Raw genomic sequence first — 18631 nt, 5'->3', positions numbered from 1 at the left:
ACTGTTGAAAATCAGGGGTGGGTCGTGGGGCCCATTAGATGCGGTCCTTGAACCCAGACCCAGGCATTGGGGCCAAGATTGAAGCTCTTCAAAGTTGTATATATATCTTGTGGCAGCCATCCTCTGAATTGAGTTACCGTAATGGCTGTGGGGGAAATAGGTTTCCTAACGATGGGATTTAGGTTTTTCTTTGGGTGACTTTTTGGTTTTCAAAACCCCTCATGGGAATTCTCAAAAGCAACTAGGGCTGAGGTCACAAGTATGGGTTCTGGGAGCCATGTGTGTGCCCCCCCTCTTCCTCTAGGGAGCCTGTCCTGGGCCCCACCTTCTCCCCTCCCCGTCTGGGGAAAACACACACCTGTCCTGCGGCCACCCTGGTCACTGTGCTGCTGGGCCTGCCCCAGTCTTCTCTTCCTGAGATAGATGGCTCGATCCCAGAGGCCTGCAGGAGTCAGAGCAAAGCTCAGACCAGGAGTCAGAAGCCGCAGATGCTCTGGCACAGCCTTACCTCTTTCTGAGGAAGCTATGGTTTCCTCCTCCATAGAGGGGAAACTTTAGGCCCTGCCCATCTGTCTGTCCTCTGGGGTGGGCAGCAGAGGTCAGCGTCTCAGGTGGGGCCGGGACTGCTCTCAGGGCCTTCTTTCCATGAGTCGCCCCTCCCCTCCACCCCTGGCTGGGCCCCTCCCTTTGTGGCCACTCCAAGAGGAGGGGCTCCAGAGTGGACCCCTGCCAGGCCTGCCTGCTTGGTGATGGGCATTCAGAGGCCCTGACCTTTCCCCTGGTGTTCTTCTGGGGGTTCTGCCAAGTGATTTAGGGTCCCTCTCGCAGGTGCTGGGATGCTCACCAGTGAGCAGGGAGAGGCTGTTTTCACAGCCAGAGTCCCCTGGGAGCTCACCTCCCGCCTTGGCTCCCTTCACTTCCTTCACAGACTCCTGAGTGACAGAGGTTGGGTGGTGTCTGGAAATTGCAGGGGCCCTGGGTCTTCCTCGAGGGCGAGGCCGTAGGCATGGGGCGCGGCGCGGCAATGTGGGCAGTACCCGGGAGCTAGGGAGGCTGCAGTGAGGGGCCTGGGCCTGGCAGGCGGCCGGTGGTTTCGCCTCAGAAGCCCACAGCAAAGTTATTTTTGACTCCGATTTCACGTCTTGCTGCTTTTTAAAAATACCAAGCCATGAAATTCCTGCTCCAACTGTGTTTTCTCATGGCAGCTGTGCTTGAGGCTGGCCACAGCAAGGCTGTGATGTCACACATTCAGGTTCCTGTGACTCACTGGGGGCCGCTGGGCTCGGGGACCGGAACATGTGCGCCGTGGGAAGCAGCCGCGGGCAGGCCACCCAGCCCTGTGGTTTAAAGGTCCAGGTTGTTGCAACTCTGCTGACCAAACTCAACAAGGATAAGGATTTGGGCCTGTTTGCTTTGGGGAGTTGGATAGAGTGACCCATTGCTTCAAGACACCTTGCCCCTGCCCCCGAAGGTCCTGGCAGTTTCCTACCTGATGGGCTGCTCGGGTGAGGCATCCCACACAGGGAAGGTGGGAACACTGGGCAGGCCCGGTGTGGGCCGAGCTGCCTGACCAATCTCAGGGGCTCTCAGGGTCCCTCTTTCCCGGACGGACCAGCTGTTGATTGTGGAAAGAGACTCCAGACTTTAGAGCAGTTCTGCCATTTTCCCTGGGGGCGGGTCCTCCCAGGTGTGCCCAGATGGAACTTGTCGGGAAGGTGTGCAGTGAAAGCACCTCCCCGCCCCCCCCCACCCAAGTAATCCCCTTTTGTGGGGTGTGTGCAGCCCTCCCCACGGCGCTCGCGCACCCAGGCAGGGCCTCAGGGGTGATTGTTGCTGGTTTCCGCAAGAGCGGGCCCTCCCTCCACAGCAGCCTGTCTCGCCACTTAGCCTTGACCGTGTATAATCCCAAGTTGGTTTAGCCAGCCTCCTCTTCCTGGATATTTAAGGGCTGCCCTTGTCGACTTCAGGACAGCCGGACCTCGTGCCACTTGGGGTTTGGAGACTTGTTTTTCCTCTGTTAAGAGCCTGCTTCCTGGGGACAAGGGACTGAAGACACTCTGGTCTATTAGACACTTGGGGTCTGACTCTAGCCGGTTGCAGAGGGGCTGGGCCCTGACCCTTCCCCAGCCCTGTTGCTCATTTTGGCAGTTTATCCAAAGGCTTCTCTGGCTTTGCAAATGCAGAGGCATGGGGAATACCAAGTCAGGGCCAGTGTGCTGGCAGCAGTCAAAGATGGGGCGAGCTTGTGTTTATTATTGCGTGAGGGGCTGGATGGCAGCTCCGTCTTCTATCCTGTCTGCGGTTGTGGCAGAAAGCACTCTCTCCCCAAAGAAGCTGCAGATGGAAGGCCCCTGCCCACCAGATGCGCTCGGGATGGCTGTGGTTACCTCTGGGGCCTGGGAACATTCACGGTCTTATGAGATTTCCCCTGTGAGGCCCAGAGCAGGCCTGGAGCTGGGGGCTGGGGAGCAGGGGCTGGAGCGGGAGATCTAGGAGAGCTAGGCCCATGGAGGGACATCTCATTCAGACTGACTCTGGATGGTTCTGAGAGGAGGGAGGAAGGGGACCCAGGTGATTTGCTCTCACTGCTCTGGGGACCCAAGGGCCCTCCAAAGAAAGGTCAAGCACAGGCCACAAGAAGGGGCCTACGAGTCTTCTGGTTGTGACAGGCAGCCCCAAAAGGGCCTACATGGCTCTGAGATTAACCAAGCCCCAGCTGCCCCATGGCCTGCATGAAGCACCGTGAGAGCTGGGTCAGGAAAGACTGCAATCGGGCCTGCCATTTCCCTCCGCCCGCTCTGCAGAGGGCCCTGTCTGGGCCTGGACTGTTGGTACAGACCCTCACTGTACCCACAGTAGCCTCAGCTCTGGAGGAGGAGAAAAAACGGAAAGGAGATTTGAACTCAGCAGAGCGTGGCATTTGGGGGAGCGATTCTGTTCCCCCCATTTCTGATCTGGGCCTAGGTGGTAGCTCCAGAAAACCGGCCAAGATGAGAGGCTAGGTCTCCCACTGTGGCTCAGCAGGCACTCCACAGGGGAGGGGGAGCCTGTGAGCCTTCGTCCCTGAGGTGGGCCTGTTGGACAGGGGCCGCAGCCTAACTTGCCCGGCTGCACTGAGTTTTTCCGGGCCTCCAAAAAGCTACCAAGCAGTCTCTCTGACTTGTGATGGTTGTGTTTTATCGGGTGCTGGCAAATTAACTATTTTATATGGATTGCTGAAAAAGTGAGCATCTGAAGAAAGGGGATGCCGAAGGCGGTCAAGGCCAAGGTTCATGCCCCACTGTCAGCCCTGTTTGGACTTACCCTGGAGCCAGAGTACAGCTGAGCAGTGACTGGCATCCTGCACCTTGGGGCCTATCCCTGTCAGACTTGCCTTCCCTGGTGGTGTGCCCATGGCTGGCAGAAAGATGAGCTTGAACCCAGGCCAGGGTTGGCGTGGCAGGGGGTGCGGCTCAGGTCTTCCTCCTGGTGTGGGTAGCACCCCACGGGTCCCCGCAGCATCCGGTTTTAATGGATGGTGGTGAGTGGCCCCACTTTTAATGGCTTCTCCTTTGGGGGTAAGCAGTAATATGGAAAAGCCTGCGTTTATTTAAAAGGAGTTGCTATAAAGCCATAAGGAAAGTAAATTAGCCAAGATTCCTTAACGTCATAGCTAATCCACCAATAGAAAATAGTGTCTCATGCGCTTCCCGAAGAGAGCTAATCCTCGTTAGAGGTGGGGGCTGGGGGATGCAGAAACGCCCGAGAAATCCTATATCCCTGAGACAACGTGAAGCAGAAACACGGACCTCTGGGCTCAAGGGACAAAAGCTCATTTTGTGTTGTTGGCAGCAGACTGTGGGGTGACGAGAGGTGGTTAAAAAGACAGTTACTGAGCCCAGAGAGGTTGCGAGGAATTTCTGTAGAAACTTGTTTTTCTGTGCATCAGCTGTGTGTGATGCTGGACAAGTTAACATGTCAGACGTCAGCATGAGTGGGAATCTCCATTCCTTCCCCTCTAAAGTTTAGGCCCCGAAACTTTTAGTCCTCATCAGATCGGCGTGAGGTGGGGAGGGGAGGAACTGGGCTGCTTCCTGGATTCCTACCCCACTTTGCGCACCCCTACTTCCTGCTGAGGCCAGGAGGCTTCCTCCCTCCCAAGGCCAGCTGGCAGTGGCCCTTCGGGCTCCAGCCTGCCCACCCTCCTCTCCCTCCTCCGCCAGCCCCTCAAGCCCACCAGGTCCAAGGCCCAAGCTGGGGGGAATGTTCCTCACCAGCCAGCCAGGCTCATCCCCAGAGTAGGGGTGCCCCAGGCCCGGGGGACCTGGACTGGCTGGTGCAGGACCTGCCTCCTCTGCATCCCCATGGCACTCAGGGTCTGGCATGTGTCCATCCAGCACTCAGTGTGCACATGTGATGCTCCAGGAGCTGGGCCTGGGAGCAGAAAGACAGTGGTGAGCGAGAATAGACAGAAACCCCTGTCCTCGTGGGGCTGGCACTCTGATGGCTGTCAGCAGGCCGCTCGAGGGCCAGCGTTCACCCCTCTGACTCCAAGGCCCCTGTGCCACAGACCTTCAGGCGCTGGGCCGAGGCTGGGGCTGAGAGACAGAGCCTTTGGTGGTAGGAAGAGCTGGGCCCGGACCAGCAACCCCTGTCCCCAGGGAGACAGGCTGGCCCCTCCGGCCCCCATTCACCCCTGACATGCGGCAGCGGGCTGGCCAGGGCACCATCAGCAAGCCAGGGCCCTGCGTGTGTGCACACACACGTGCATGAACACCAAGAGCTGGAGACAGAGCTGCCAGGAGACAAGGCAGAGCCAGGCAGGCGCTGAGCCCAGCAGCCCCACTTTGTTTTGATAGCTCACAAGACCCCACAGCAGAGAGATTCCCCTTTTCTTGCATCTGTTTTAGATCTTTAGAATCTGAGTGAAGTCAAAACCCTTCTACAAGGGAGATTAATTCCACACTGTTCCATCTTTGCAGTGGAACCATAGGAAAGTTAGACATTCTGTGCGGCACTGTCGAGACAGGGGCGTTGAGCCAATGGCCAGCCCCTGGATGTTTCCCGCAGCCTGGCACAAGTGCCCCCAGCGGCATGGCCGGGTGACTGTGCCCTCGCCCTGAGACCCAGGGCACCTGGGACCCCCTGCCCCCCAGGAATCTGGCTCCTGTGTTGGGGGAAGGGGGCTGGGGTGCCCCAGCCCCTCTGGGGAGACCGCCTGGAGGAGCCAGAATCAACCATAAGCCTGGAAATGATTAAAAGGAACTTTCCGTCACAGGAGAACTTTAAGAAGCAGCCAGACCACCACGTGCCCTGATGGCTCAGGCCCTACGAGGCCTGACCACAGGCCACCTTCTTTGGAGCCTCATCAAGCCCCATCTGTGCCTAGGGCCGCCCCCTCAAACAGCCCAGAGCTGAGCCATGGCCCCTGTGAGCTGGGGGAGCCATGTTGCCCACGGTGCACCCCTGCCCAGAGCACGTGCCATGTAAATAGTAGCTATTAACAAAGTGTTGGGTTGGCCAAAAAATTCGTTTGGGTTTTTCCGTAAGATGTTATGGAAAAACCCGAATGAACTTTTTTTTTTGGCCAGCCCTATTACGATGGTTCCACAAGAGATGCGTTGCACAGATGAGGAATGTGAAGCCCTGGTCAGGTAACTTGCCCAAGACCACTCAGCAAGTTAGTGATCAAGTTCAGATTTGAGCCCAGGCAGTACAGCTGCAGAGCCTGTGCTCTTATCACCTGGGACAAAGGTGGGGACCAGGAGTCACTCTGACAGCATTTTCTAAGGCCCACACCTGTGTCACAGCCATGACATGGTGAGAGAGGAGGAGGGCAGGGACCCGAGCACTGGGGTGGGGGGGGGTGAGGGATGAGGGGGACTTCTTGGGGGAGCAGGGCAACGCAGGCCTTGAGTGCCATGTGAATGCCACATCCAAGAGTCTGGCCTTTCTTCCTGAGCTCTTGAACAGAAAAGGAATATAGCAGAAGCAGCGTGGAGGGCAAGGGGGTGAGGAATCACCAGGAAGCCAAGGCAAAAGAATGGGGACTGAGAGGAGGCAGTCACCAAGTGGGACGTGCCTGGGGTCCGCAGCACTGACTGTATATTGGGGGCCCTGGGGTCCTGGGTCAGGCGAGGAGACTCCTTGGGCAGAGCCCTGACGCGACTACCGCGCCCAGCCCGACACAGCAGCCAGAGGGGGCTTGGACATTCCCTGCACCCTCGTCAGCCCTTCCTGCAGCCTCCCCAACCCGCTCCAGTGCCCTTCCGTGCTCACCATTCCCACTGCCCTCCCCCGGCCTTCTCCCAGGCGCTGCCTCTGCCCTACACGTGTCCCTTCTTTCAGCCTGACCTTCTCCCCACGCTGTAGCAGGTGTGTGCTTGTGTGGCACTCCTACCCCCAGCCGTTCCAGCCCTCTTGCCCCACTGCCCCTTTTGCCCCATTCAGACACTGAGGTCCCAGTCTCCTGGCTTCCCAAGACTGCCATCCCAGAGCAGTTTTAGTTCCCCCTCGCCACAAGGCAGAGTGCTAGAGGGGGCACGTGGCTGGATGTCAGCTCTCTGCTTCCATCGTCAGTCTGTCTCTGGCCCAGCCACCCTGTTCACCTCTGTGCCACCTGTCTTCCATGTTCCAGGGAGGCCCAGGAGGGCCTTTCAACCATAGAAACCAATACCACTCACCTAAGAGGGGCCCCATGCACCCTGTGGGGCTCTGCTTAGAGCAGGAAGTGGACGTGGAAGTGCCCTGGCTGGGGGAGTGGGGGCTGCTGGGAAGAAGGGTTGCCCGCAGAGCTGAACAGCGTTGGGGAGTGCGGTGGAAAGGCCTGGAGTGAGTGAGGCCTGCACACGTGGCAACATTTCGTAAGGAACTAGCCAAAGAGCTGAGAAATGTGGAGAGAACGGCTGGCTGGTCACCCTCATTCTTTTCCCTTCCTCCAAAATGTTATTCACTATCAATCGTGGCAGCTTTGCCAGAAGCCCGCCCAGATAGGACTGGTACTGCATCTCATCAGTGCCTGGAAGCCCCTCAGAGCCAGAGTCCCTCGTTGCTGCATGTGATGGGCAGCTGACAAGTGTGAGAGTGGATGATGATGTCAGGAGGGCTTGTGAGGGTTCTCTGGCCCCTCAGAGCTTTGTAGAAGTTATGGCTCCAGTTTTCCTGCTACATTTGCACACCAGTACGTGCAAGAGACCTTCAATAAAGGTGGCGGCAGCAGTGGCTCTGGAAGGAGGAGCAGCTGCCGGAAGGGACCTGGCTCCGGGGGTGCGCCTTGGTCCGTTTCTGAAGTGCCAGTTCACTCCCTCTGCTTTCACCACCTGTTGTGAAACTAGGCAGCCATGATCAGTTCCCAGGCTGAGCCCCTTCTCCCAGAGTCCACTCTGGATCCAGCGCTTGGAAAAGTGGCCATGGGCATGCAGGAGCACCATCCTCCCTGCCTGTACCTGCTCGGATTTGTGAGTCTGGTGAGGCAGTGCTAGGGAGTGGAGGCGTCCCCATTCCTGTCCCTTTTTGGGTAAGGGCCCTGGGACCCCTCCTCCACCTTCCTTGTGACCACCATACTCTCTTCCCTGTTCAGTCACTCCAAACCCGCCACACTGGCCTCCTGACAGTGCCAAGAGTGTGCTGTGTTCTTCTCTGTCTCAGGGCCTTTGCACCTTGTGCTTGGAGCACACTTTCTCTGGCCTGTCCTGTGCTATCTCCTCACAGAGGCCTTCTGGGCCTCCTGTCAGGGTTGGAACTCTCCTTCCCAGGTCTGCCAGCCCCAGAGCATGTGAGCCAAGTCAGGGGCCTGGACTCCACGCGGAGCTCAGTCCCTGTGGGCCGGACCGACACATCCTGCTCCTTTTCTCTTTGCCTTCCCCCCAAACACAAAGTGAAAAGGGGATGAAAAGGAGGCAGAAATGAGTACTGGGGGGAAAATAGCCGAGGAAAAATGGAGGACAAGACCACCTCAAGAGGAAACCAGGCTGAGGAGAAAAAAGAGGTTGGCAGGGCTGAAAGAAGGGGAGGGCACACCATGAGGAAGTGGGGGCCTGGGAAGTGGGCGGTCAACAGGAGAAAGAGGGGGCAAAGGAAGGGCCCACAGAGCCCAGGGAGAGCATGTGGGCCTGAAAGAACTGTGCGCTGCTCCACAAGGCTGTGGGCAACTTGCACCGCCCCGCTTCTGCTCTGTTCCACCCCTTACGAGGGTGGGGGATTTATTCTCCCAGGGAGCACTGGACTCTCGCCTCCTCCATGCATTGCCCGCAGAACTCTTCCCTGGACCCGCGTGGAGCCCACGGGAGTATCGCGGCCCGGCCCCTCGTGGCTGTAGCGTCAGGCGGAGGCCCCACGGACCCACTTTGCCCTCTCCCAGCATCACAGATGCGTGAGGCCCCGTCGCAGGAGTCAGGGGTGGAAGGCTCTCCCCTTGGCCACCTCGGAGGCCAGTGGAGATACACAAACCCGGGCTCTGTCCCACGCAGGCCACTTTGGGCCCCATGGGGTGCAGACACCTGATGACTCGATGCCAGTAGAGAAAAGGCATCTGAGGCAGCGAAGTTGGGACCCGTGGCTCTGTCAAAATATCCCCTGTGCTGTGTTCCCTCCCACTTGGAGTTGGGGGCCCCAGGTACCAGACTTATCGCTGCGGACAGGCATTTTGGTGCAACTTCTCCGAGCATCACTACAATTCAGAGGGGACTAAAAATAAAAGCCTGTCGCTTTAAAATTGGTTATTTTTACACCACTCAGAAGGCCCTTCAGGATGTTTCATAAAACGTCTTACACTGTTGAACTGTGAGCAAGAGAAGCCTTTCGCCCTGTTAATGTTGCCCCGATAGGAGACAGATCACGTCTTCTCCTGCCTCAGCAGGAAAATCAGGATCTGAATGAGATGCCCTTGCTGAGCCTCTCCCAGGGGGATTTTCCTTGGAGCGCTCCAGCGGGAGTCATGCTGGGAGCCCCGCCCCCTGGCCTGAGCTGGCCTCTTCCATGCTCTTGGGTTTGTTCCCCAATGCCTCCAGCATCCTCCTCCCTATTAGGTCCCTGGGTTGGGCTGTCCCTCCATCAGTGCCCACTGAGGGGCCAGGCTGCTTTCCAGGGGGTTTCAGCAGCATCACTGACATGGTCCTGAGCCCTGGCCGGAGCCCCGAGTTCACCCGCACCGGATTCTCCTTTCCAGTATCCAGGGGCTTGTGGATTCACTGCCCTGTCCCTCTCCCTGTCTCCCCGCAGCCCCCTCTCCCCCTATTAATGAGGATGATCTGAGAAATGCAGAATAACCAGGCTTTTTCTGACACCGCCTCATGCCTGCCTGACCCTCCCATCCCTCTCAGAGGGGCCTCGGCCTGTCCAGTGTGGTGCCCATCCTCAGCCTCTCCTGCGGGGCCCATCCTCAGCCTGTGTTCTCGGCCTCAGGAACGTGTTCTCTCTCTTGTCCCCCAATTGACTCACCACCAGATGGTGGTGGTTCATACCTCATGGATATCTCTGATTTTGTCCACTTTTCTCCTTAGCCCCCTCCCCCAGTCCAAGCCACCATCATCCCCTCTCATTCTCTCTTGCCTCCATCATGCCTAGTCACAGCCACACAGCCACTCCCCGGGCCATCCCCATGGAGCAGTCAGAGGGCTCTCATCCCCGCTTGGCCTCAAACCCCCAGCACATTCCTGCTGCTCTGCGGCTGAAGATGAGGTTGCCAGGCATGGCCTGCAGGGCCCGGCCCCACCTCCTGCCTCCTCCGAGGCCCCTCTCCTGCTCACTGCCTTCCCTCCCACCTCGGGGCCTTCCTGCCCCTCTCTCCTGGTGAACTCCTCCTCAGTCTTAGCTCACTCCCTTCCTAGGGCCACCTCCCCTGGCTCTGACCAAGCAGCGCCCTCCATTTTCCCAGCGCACCCCGCTGGTCTGCGCAGCTGCTTAGCGCTTGCCTCTTCAACCCGCTGCGCACCCTGCGGGCCCAGCTGAGTCTGTCTGCTCTGCGCCATTGTCACCCCGGGCCTGGCACAGGCCTGTACGGCGTGGTGCCCGGGGAGGATCTGAGTGAGTGAAGAGTCTAGGGCCAAGGTTGGCAAACTTTTTCTTAACGATAAATATTCTAGGCTCTGTGGGCCATAAGAGTCTGTCACAACTCCTCAACCTGCCACTGTAGCCAGGAAGCAGCCACAGACAATATGTAAGCAAATGGGCACAGCAATAAAACCTTATGTACAAGAACAGGCAGCAGGCCGAATGTGCCAACCCTTGGGCTAGAGAAACAACAATTCATTCAACAGCAAACGGGAGTGTTTCTAAGGAAACGATTTTCCATGAGAAAGGGCTGTGGCTTCCTGAAAATCGCTGGTTACAGCAGGAGAAGGTGGTTTTGAAACAAGCCCCCAGGTGACCCTCCGACAGGTGTGACTTTGAAGGTGAAACTTCTGGATCCCCTATGACCTTGCCCCAAGAGGCTCCCGCGTGGCTTGCAGGTGACGGCCATGACCCTGGGAGGCAGACAGTGTTGGGCGAGGGGTAACAGTGTCCAGGCGTGGAGTCTGAGTTCTGCTTCCTGTTGCTCCCATTCAGGGAGGGAGGTGCCTTGTTTGAAGTCGAGCCCAGTCTTGGGAGGGGTGGGGCGCCAGCAGTGACCGGGGCGAGTACCAGAGCGTGTCTAGAGGCTGATCTCTTACGCTTTAGCAGCATAAGCGCCCCAGTGAGAGAAGGCATCTGAAATTAAGGTGTTAGGGTCGTTTCTCATTGCATATCTATTATAAGGTTCTTGTCGGTATGTCCCTTTTAACCCTATAATATTGCCTTTTCATAGCTCAGAATTGTGACTTCCGTGATAATTCCAAACCTAAATGTTTAGCCAGATAAGAGACTCTACTTCATGGGCATTGGAGGTGTCTGAGGCCTGGGAACTGCCTTGGAGAGGGGCCTGATGGTGTGAGGGCGCTGCCGGGTGACCCTGAGGGATGGCCCTTCCAACCGCTCCTGCTCATTTAATCCAGAGCCACCAGGCCAAGTGGCTTGGACAGGACAGAAGGTGGCTGCCACTGCGTGAGCACAGAGACCCAGGAGCATGTTCTCAGGCTGCTTGAGCTTGGGCATGGGGGGGGGGGGACAAGCAGGTCTGCTGGGTCACAGGGCCAGTGGCCCTCAGGTGATGCCAGAGCGAGCGAGGTGGGGGTGGGGGCAGGAGTAGGTTAGGCCTCTCCTTATACGTGGTGGATGGGGACAGAGCAAAGGTGCACAGTTCCCGGTGCCTTAGCCAGCACTCTGAAGCCAGGCCACCAGGGTTCACAGTCCAGGTTTGTCATTTATATGCTGTGTGACTTTCAGCAAGTTAGTATCACTTGGTTGGTACCTTGGTTTCCTCATCGGAAAAAATGGGGGTGTTACAGGCTCCCACCCTGAGGGGTCATTGTATGGAATAGAATGCTTGGCGTACCGTGAGCACTCCGTGAGGGTCAGCTGTCAGGAGCAGCCCCTGGAGCAGAGTGTGTCAGGAATCAGGATGGCCCCCCAGAGCCCAGTCCTGGGTCCTCCCTCAAGTCTGGGCTTCACACCCAATTACAAAGGGGACCTCGTGTCTGGATGGCACAGGGCCAGGGAGAGGGCATGAGCTGCCTGATTTCTCCAAAGTCAACAGACAGGAGGGGCCTCTCTGTGGAGGAGTTCGGACCCCAGAATGAAGGAGTTCCGGCTAATGGCCGTCTTTCCCAGACGCGTTGCCCAGACAGGTCTGCCCAGCAGCCAGAACCCTAGACTCCTCAGCCCCTTCTCCAGTTTCCCGTTGCCCTACTTAAAATTAAGTCAGAGGCCCACGGACACCCATGTCGGGCAGGGCCATTTCCTTTTTTGACACCTGCCACCACACCCAGCTTTCAACTCCTTGGGGACTTTGTGAGAGGCTGGGACCAGGTCATTTGCCCTTGAATAAAAGGAAAGCGAGGTGACTGGGCTGGGAGCGTGGACTTAGAGGGACTGCAGAGGTGTCTGCCTTTCCAGTGCTTCTCCTCACCTTCCAGGGCAGGCGGGCCTTGTCTCTGGGCCTGGGGAGCATGGGCACCGTGTGGCAGGAAGAGAATTCCCAGGGCTGGGCCAAAGCACGAGATGGGGTGAGCCACGAGCAGCCTGCTTGGCGTGGCCCCGAGCCTCAGGAGGGCACGGCTGTGGGCTCTGCTCTGCCCTCTGGGTGCTGAGGCAGCACATACTCACAGAGGCTTGCTGTGCCCCTGACACTTGGTTGTGGGGATATTGCTCTGAACCAACAGGTAAAGGTCACACTGCAAACACAGCCACGTGACATGGCCTGGAATCGGTCCCTGCTAGCGATGCTGCTCCCTCCTCGCGTGGGCCCCAGCAGCTGGGGAAGCACGGTGGCGGTGGCGCGCTGTGGTGGCCTGGCTGACTCCCTGCAGGTGGCCGGCCTGCCTGCCCTCTCGCTGTGTGTATCGCCAGCCCTGAGCGTGTCTGACCTCTGCTACTTGGCTTCCCCGACTGGAGCCTTTTCATCACTGGGGAAGCCCTTTCCTGGTGGAGGGAAGGCATATCAGCAAATCGGAGATCAGGGTTTCCAGGCTTCACTTTATCAGGAGGGATAACAATTTCCCGTGAAAATGAGGTCCCATGCTTTAGTGGAATGGGATTATTAAGACAAATTTGTGAAGCAGAGACTGTGTTCTAATGCACAGAAATCCAAAGTGTCCATCCTCCTCTCCCTGGCCCATCCTGCCAGCTCAAAAGGGGTTTGGGAGGGATCGTATGTGACGGCGAAGAGCTGGGTGGACTTAATCTCTGGATGGTGGCCGCCACTGAGCGTCTTGGCAGAGTAGGCTGGGGGCGCAGGGAGTAGGGAAAGTGGGCACCAAACACAGATGACGTGACTCTTCCAGAAGCTTGCCTGGGAAAGGGGAGAAGCTGCAGGTTTGAGAAGGGTGGACTTTTTTTCAGCCTGTTTGTCTCTAACGTGCTATGAAGCATCACCTCATAGCTCCCAAAGGAAGGACCCCAACACCCTCCTTCCATTCAGGGGGCTGGAGGTGAAATAAGTGATGCTTTTCTGTTCAAAGAAATTTAACATCATCAAATTTAATGCCTTATTTCTACCAAGCTGAAGTATGGGCCCCCCATGGAACTAAGTAGAGGCCTCATGAAATGCGTGGCACCCCTGGTATTGACATTGGCCCAGCACCCACTGCCTCCACATTTGGAAATTCGGTCCCTGTGAAGAAAAAAAAATTTTTAAGTGTGTGTGTGTGTGTGTGTGTGTGTGTGTGTGTGTGTGTGTTGGGAGGGGGGATGGTGCTGGGCAGAAGAGGGAAAGCTGGCTGGCTCCCCCACTGGGGCCTGGAGTCCAGAGCCATCGGAAAAAGTCTGGATGAGGAATGATTTTGGAGCTTGGCTCAGTGTGAGTTTTGCAGCAGCCAGTGGAAACTTCCAGGAATGCTGCTCTGGGCCAGCCGGGGGCTGTTTCCGCCGCCACTTTTATGAGCTGCAGACCCCCTCCGTGGCTGACCAGCCAGCAGAGGGGAATGTGACCGTCTCTTTCAGCTCAGCTCTACCTCTCAGGGTGCAGTTCATATTCCACAGGCAGCAACTTTTCAGGCTCTGTCCTGTGCCCCAGGGCTCGGAGCCTTTGCAGCCCGGCCAACTCATCCAGAAGGGGCCAGCCGCCAGGAGGAGCAGCCTCCGTGAGCGGCTGACATCCGTGCGGGATGCTGCAAAAATTTATAGCAATCTTAGGGGGGAAACTCCCTCCCAAAATGTTTCAATGTTTTATTAAATATGTGAAAGGAAAGTTTCCTTTCTACTGGACCAAGGCCCAGAGCCTCCATGGAGCCTCAGGGAAGGTGGCAAAACCTCTTGGGAAAGCCCACAAATGAGTAAAATTAATAGAAAGTTTTGTTTCTTAATCTGACCCCTTTCTGATGCCGGTAGGCTGCACGGCACAGGAACCAAGCCTGCTTCATTCACAATGGACTTGCCCAGGGCCTGGTGTGTGCCTGGACACCACTGCCCCTCTGTCAACACTCTGTCCAAAGCCAGAGGAAGGGGGCAGGTTTCTGCAGCCTTGTCTGGAAGCCAGGTTCACAGGCCAGCCGTCATGCTGGGTATGCAGGAGAGGCCAGGGAGCAAAGGCTCTGCCTCTGGAAGCCAACATGACAGGCATTGTCATGGTGGACAACATGGGCACCATGCTGTCACCTCTCAGTCTCCAGGACTGCTGTGAGCTCGGCATTATCCTTCCCATTACAGAGGAGAAAATGGGCTCAAAAACGGGGAATTAGGGCCTAACCCCCAAACAGCACATTCCTGCAATGGTCCTCAGTGGGCTCGGACAGGCAGAGGCCCTCCTGGGCTCAAGGGACTCACCTCCAGCCTGGGAAGCCCCTCCAGGTGTAGAGATAAAGGGCCTGAGGTGTGGGCAGGACCCAGGTGGGGCGCCTTCTTTTGTGGATGCAGTTTTCTCACCTTTGGAATGGAGATGCTTGATGGTCTCTGGTTGGTTATGGACAGAGCCTGGCCCAGATGAGCAAGTGGTTCTGCTCTGGAACTCCAGTCTAAATGCCAGACCACCGGGGCTGGGGATTCCTGACCTTGGCTGTCTTGGGCAATGACCGAGGACTATGGGACCTGCTGCTTACTTTCCCTCACTACATCCTTCCGGCTGCCCAACAAACATCAGAGAATAACCATCCCGAACCAGCAGAAGTGGACATGACGACCAGAGACAAGGCTCCAGGAAGGAGCCCTGGGTGGGAAGAGCTGGCATTTGTTCAGCGGACTGAGGCAGCTGAGCGGGACTGGTTGAGGGCATCCCCAGGGCAGCCCAATGGCCCCTCCATCCTCTGAGCTTGACCGTTTATTTTGCAGACAGTCTCCATCCTGGAGCAGCGGTTGACACTGACAGAAGACAAGCTGAAGCAGTGTCTGGAGAACCAGCAGCTAATCATGCAGAGAACACCACCATGATCAGGGGAGCAAGAATCAAGAGCTCGGTCGATTTGGGGGGTGACAGGCCGGGGATTTGTACTGGGGAACTTGAGTAAATAAATAAAGGGGATTCAGCTCTGGGAATCACATCCATCCCAGAGCCCCAGGGGTCCTGCACCTCTGCCCTCCACCCAAGCTGTCCACACCTGGAGACTCTCCACTTGGCTGTGGGAGGCCCCACATACCCACAGATGACCACGTTTAATTTAATGTGAAGGAGCCACTTGAAAATGTTTGCTACCTTGGAGTCCTAAGTGGAGTCCACTTTTCCCTTACCAACCTTTCTGCCGTATGACTGGCTTCCCCCCACTGACCTTTCCCAGCGTAGAAATGGACTACTCATTGGTTGGATGAGCCAGGAGTTTCCTATAAATCTGACAAAAGGCCCAAAGTGGGCCCATCTGTGTCTGATTTACCCAGGAACGAGCACTCTGGAGAGGGTGGTGGCTTTGCAGTGGCCTTGATTTCTGCCCCACACATGTTCACTGGGGCCTGATGGCTTCCTCCTCTGCATGCATGAGGGCAAAGGAAACTGAACATTAAAACGGATTTGATGGAGCTCGTCACTGAAGTGGCTTGTTCTGAGTGAGACCTAGTCCCCCCATCCCCAGGACCTATAAAGGGAGAATGAAAATGGCTTCTTGGGAGGGCCCCTGCCAGGATCACCTCTGAAGCCCAGCACACCCTGTTTGCAGCCGTTCGGGGTCTTCAGGAGCAAGGACAGTCAGAGCCCCTGCCTACACCCTGTCCCTCTGGCTGGCCTGGCTGGCTGCTTCAGCTGGGACCTGGAGGCCTCAGGCACCTGCCTTTCCTCTTGCTCATGAGGGTTCCATAGGCAGCTTTCCCTGCATCCTTGCAGGAAAGCCAGGCAAGTGTTTCCCATATGTCTGGGTGTCGTCCATGCCTTCTGTATTCAGCTTCTTGGGGCCCAGCCAGCCAGAGAGGTATTTACCCTCCAACACACCTGCCCTGCCCTGGGGCCTGGCGGGAGGGCGGTGTTAGATCTTCCCGGGAGCTGTCAGTACCAAGCAGCTAATGAGGTTCCCAGCCTCTGCAGCTTCCAGGTGGGAGCACAGTCTGAACGCCTAAGAGCTTGGGCTGACAAGAGGCAGCCTATGTTGAGTACCGATGAACGACAAGCCTGGAGGAGCTGCCTCTTCCACCTGGGTGGGGAGAGAGCTGTAGTCTGCAGTTAGGCCTCAGGCTCTGCCTTTGGTCGAGCTGTGTGACCTCAACATGGTGACATAACCTCTCTAAGCCTCAGGTTCTTGTGTCAGGTGGTGGTGGTAACCACCCCACCAGGTGACGATGAGGTAGGTACTCAACAGAGGCCTGTGGCTCCCCGCCCCCATCAGTCCCTCTAGACGATGGAGCCTGCTGCAAGTGGGGAAGAGGCTGCAGGCTCAAGACGCTTTGGAGGCCCCCAGGAACCTGCTGCAGTCTTCCCACGTGGCCCTGCTAGTGTGTAGAAGAGCCTGGAAGTCCTACTGGTCTGAATTGGCAGGTAGGACCCTTGGCTGTCTCGGGAGGTCATGGGCTCCCCATCCCTGGAGGCTTTTAGGAAGTCTGGGCAACGCTGAGTCAGCTTGCTCAGAGGGGACACAGCTTGTGGGGCCAGGCTTGTCATCCCCTCCCATGCTGGCTGCCCTGCCAGTGATGAGACATCGGCTGCCCTGTTGCAGCCAGTGGAGCTGGAGCTCCCAGGTGTTGGGGCTCTGGTGATTCGAGCAGCCAGCCCAGGCGAGATCCTCTCCAAAGACACAGATGGTGCAACAGGACAGAAGCAGGGTCTCCAAGGCATTGTGTAGCAGCTCTGCTCACAGGCCAGGCAAGGGTTGCCACCCATCGTGTCTTCAGTTTACACCAGGATCACATTTTGAATTTTTCTCTGAAATCTCCCTTTCTCTGTGGGAGAAAATGAGGATTTTTTGAGGGTCTGCTAGGGATTTGGGAAATGGCCTGGGAGGTAGTGGTGTACTGTTTTCCCCTGGAAGTCCCACCACGATTGTCAGATGTAAACAGTCTGGAGAGGGGTACTCACCATCCCCCGACACACACAGCACACCCCTTGTCTGGTAGGACAATATCGCCATGTCCTGAGACAGTCTGACCTGGGCCCTCCCAGATGGAGGCGGGCCAGAGCCGTGGCCATGGGCTTCTGGGAGGGCTTTGCACGAGTGGCCCGGGCCAAGCCCTCCTGAGGGGTTTCCTGCCACTCACACACCTGCCTTGACGGAGCCACCAGACAGATCTGGAACTGGGGAGAAGGATGGTTCTTAGAGAGCTGCATTTGTCTTTAAAACAGCACAGAGACCTGCCATCTCCAAGCCTGGGGGTCAGTGTGTATGACCTCGCCAAGGCAGAGCTGTGAGGGCTCAGGCTCACATTTGGCCATATTCTTCCCCAAAGAGTTCCTTTTCTTGCTCATGTGGGGCCTGACCCAGGACCTCACTGCTCTGAGAATCTAGGGGCCAGGTTGCTCCTGGCAGGAGGGAGACAGAAAACCCTAGGGTGCTCTGACCGCTCTGGAGACTGTCTAGCCTCAGTTCCAAGCCCCACCCCCGTGAAGGTGCTGCAGGACTCTGAGCTGGGCAACGCGGTCTGGGCTGGTGACAGGCAGGACTGGCTATGGTGTGTGGGGGGGGGCCTTATAAGCACAGGAGGAGTGGGGAGGCCTAGCGGGGCTTGAGGTGGCTCGGCCCAGTTGGGGACCACATGACAGGGCCTTTCTGTGGCGTCTCCCCAGATGACACTCCCTGCTAGCCCTCCCAGACAGCTCCCCTGTGGCCGGGGGCTCTTCCCGATCCCCCACCCATGCTGCCAAGCTCAGAAGCAGCCCTCTGGAAATGTAAATGCCTCAGCTCAGCCGTCATCTCTCCTAATTTTGGATTTTGGTAACTGAGCTCCCAGAAAACCAAACTGCAAATTTGTGTGTGTGTGTGTGTGTGTGTGTGTGTGTGTGTGTGCGCTAGGAAGATGTGTTTAAGTTAGTGGGGTTTTGTTAGGAAGTACATCTCAGTGGCAGTTCCCAGCCCCCACCTCCATCCCTTCATCCCCTAATTTTCCTAACATGTGAAGTGAAAGAACAGGTGTCTGTGATTTAAATTGCAATCCCCCACCTACCCTTTGCCAGATTCTCAGGGTTCCAGGGATGAATCTGTACTCCCTGCCGGAGAAACTGAGGGAGGCAGGTCAGGTGGGCTGGACGACCAAGCCAGAAAGCAGCAGCTGAGTCCAACCCCTGCCCGTGGCAAGCCTGCCGCCCTTCATTCCTGAGTCACCACTCCCAGGGGTACCTGACAGACTAAGTGCTGATGGGTCCCTGCAGGCCTGTGTCCCTCCAGAGACTTGAGTGGCATGAGCCAGCCTGTCCTGGAAACTGCCATTCTCCCTCCCAGCACCAACCTTGTCCTCTGTCCCATGGTCTCCGGGGGGGGGGGGGGGCGCTGCGTGACAGCAGGCTGGCAAGAGGGCGGAGCAGGGGAGTCCAGATCACTCTGGGAGTCAGGGGCACCACCAGAGTCCAAATCCCGGCTCTGCCCCCTGCTAGCTCCATGACCTTGAATGAGCTCAGTAACCTTGTGGAGACCATTTGTGAGCTAGTGCCCATCTCATCAGGCACACGAGGCGCTCAGAGCGAGAATGTGCTCCATGTGTGACTGGAGGGAGACTTCTGGCGGGTCCGACCCCTTCC

At 57.2% G+C, this 18631-nt stretch overlaps 1 protein-coding gene across 1 annotated transcript in view; it reads left to right on the top strand.

Moving 5' to 3' along the window:
- POC1A (POC1 centriolar protein A) overlaps positions 1 to 15021 on the top strand; it is a 72903-nt gene extending 57882 nt beyond the window's left edge. Inside the window, exon 11 of the mRNA XM_036869106.1 lies at positions 14818 to 15021. Coding sequence (XP_036725001.1) covers positions 14818 to 14916 — 99 coding nt within the window. The 3' untranslated portion in view covers positions 14917 to 15021. The remainder of the gene's footprint in view (positions 1 to 14817) is intronic.
- The last annotated feature ends 3610 nt before the right edge of the window (positions 15022 to 18631 follow it).

This window comes from Balaenoptera musculus, chromosome 11 (assembly GCF_009873245.2).
Source record: "Balaenoptera musculus isolate JJ_BM4_2016_0621 chromosome 11, mBalMus1.pri.v3, whole genome shotgun sequence".
In the NCBI taxonomy this organism is placed as follows: Eukaryota; Metazoa; Chordata; class Mammalia; order Artiodactyla; family Balaenopteridae; genus Balaenoptera; species Balaenoptera musculus.
This window is presented reverse-complemented; position numbering and strand designations above follow the sequence as displayed.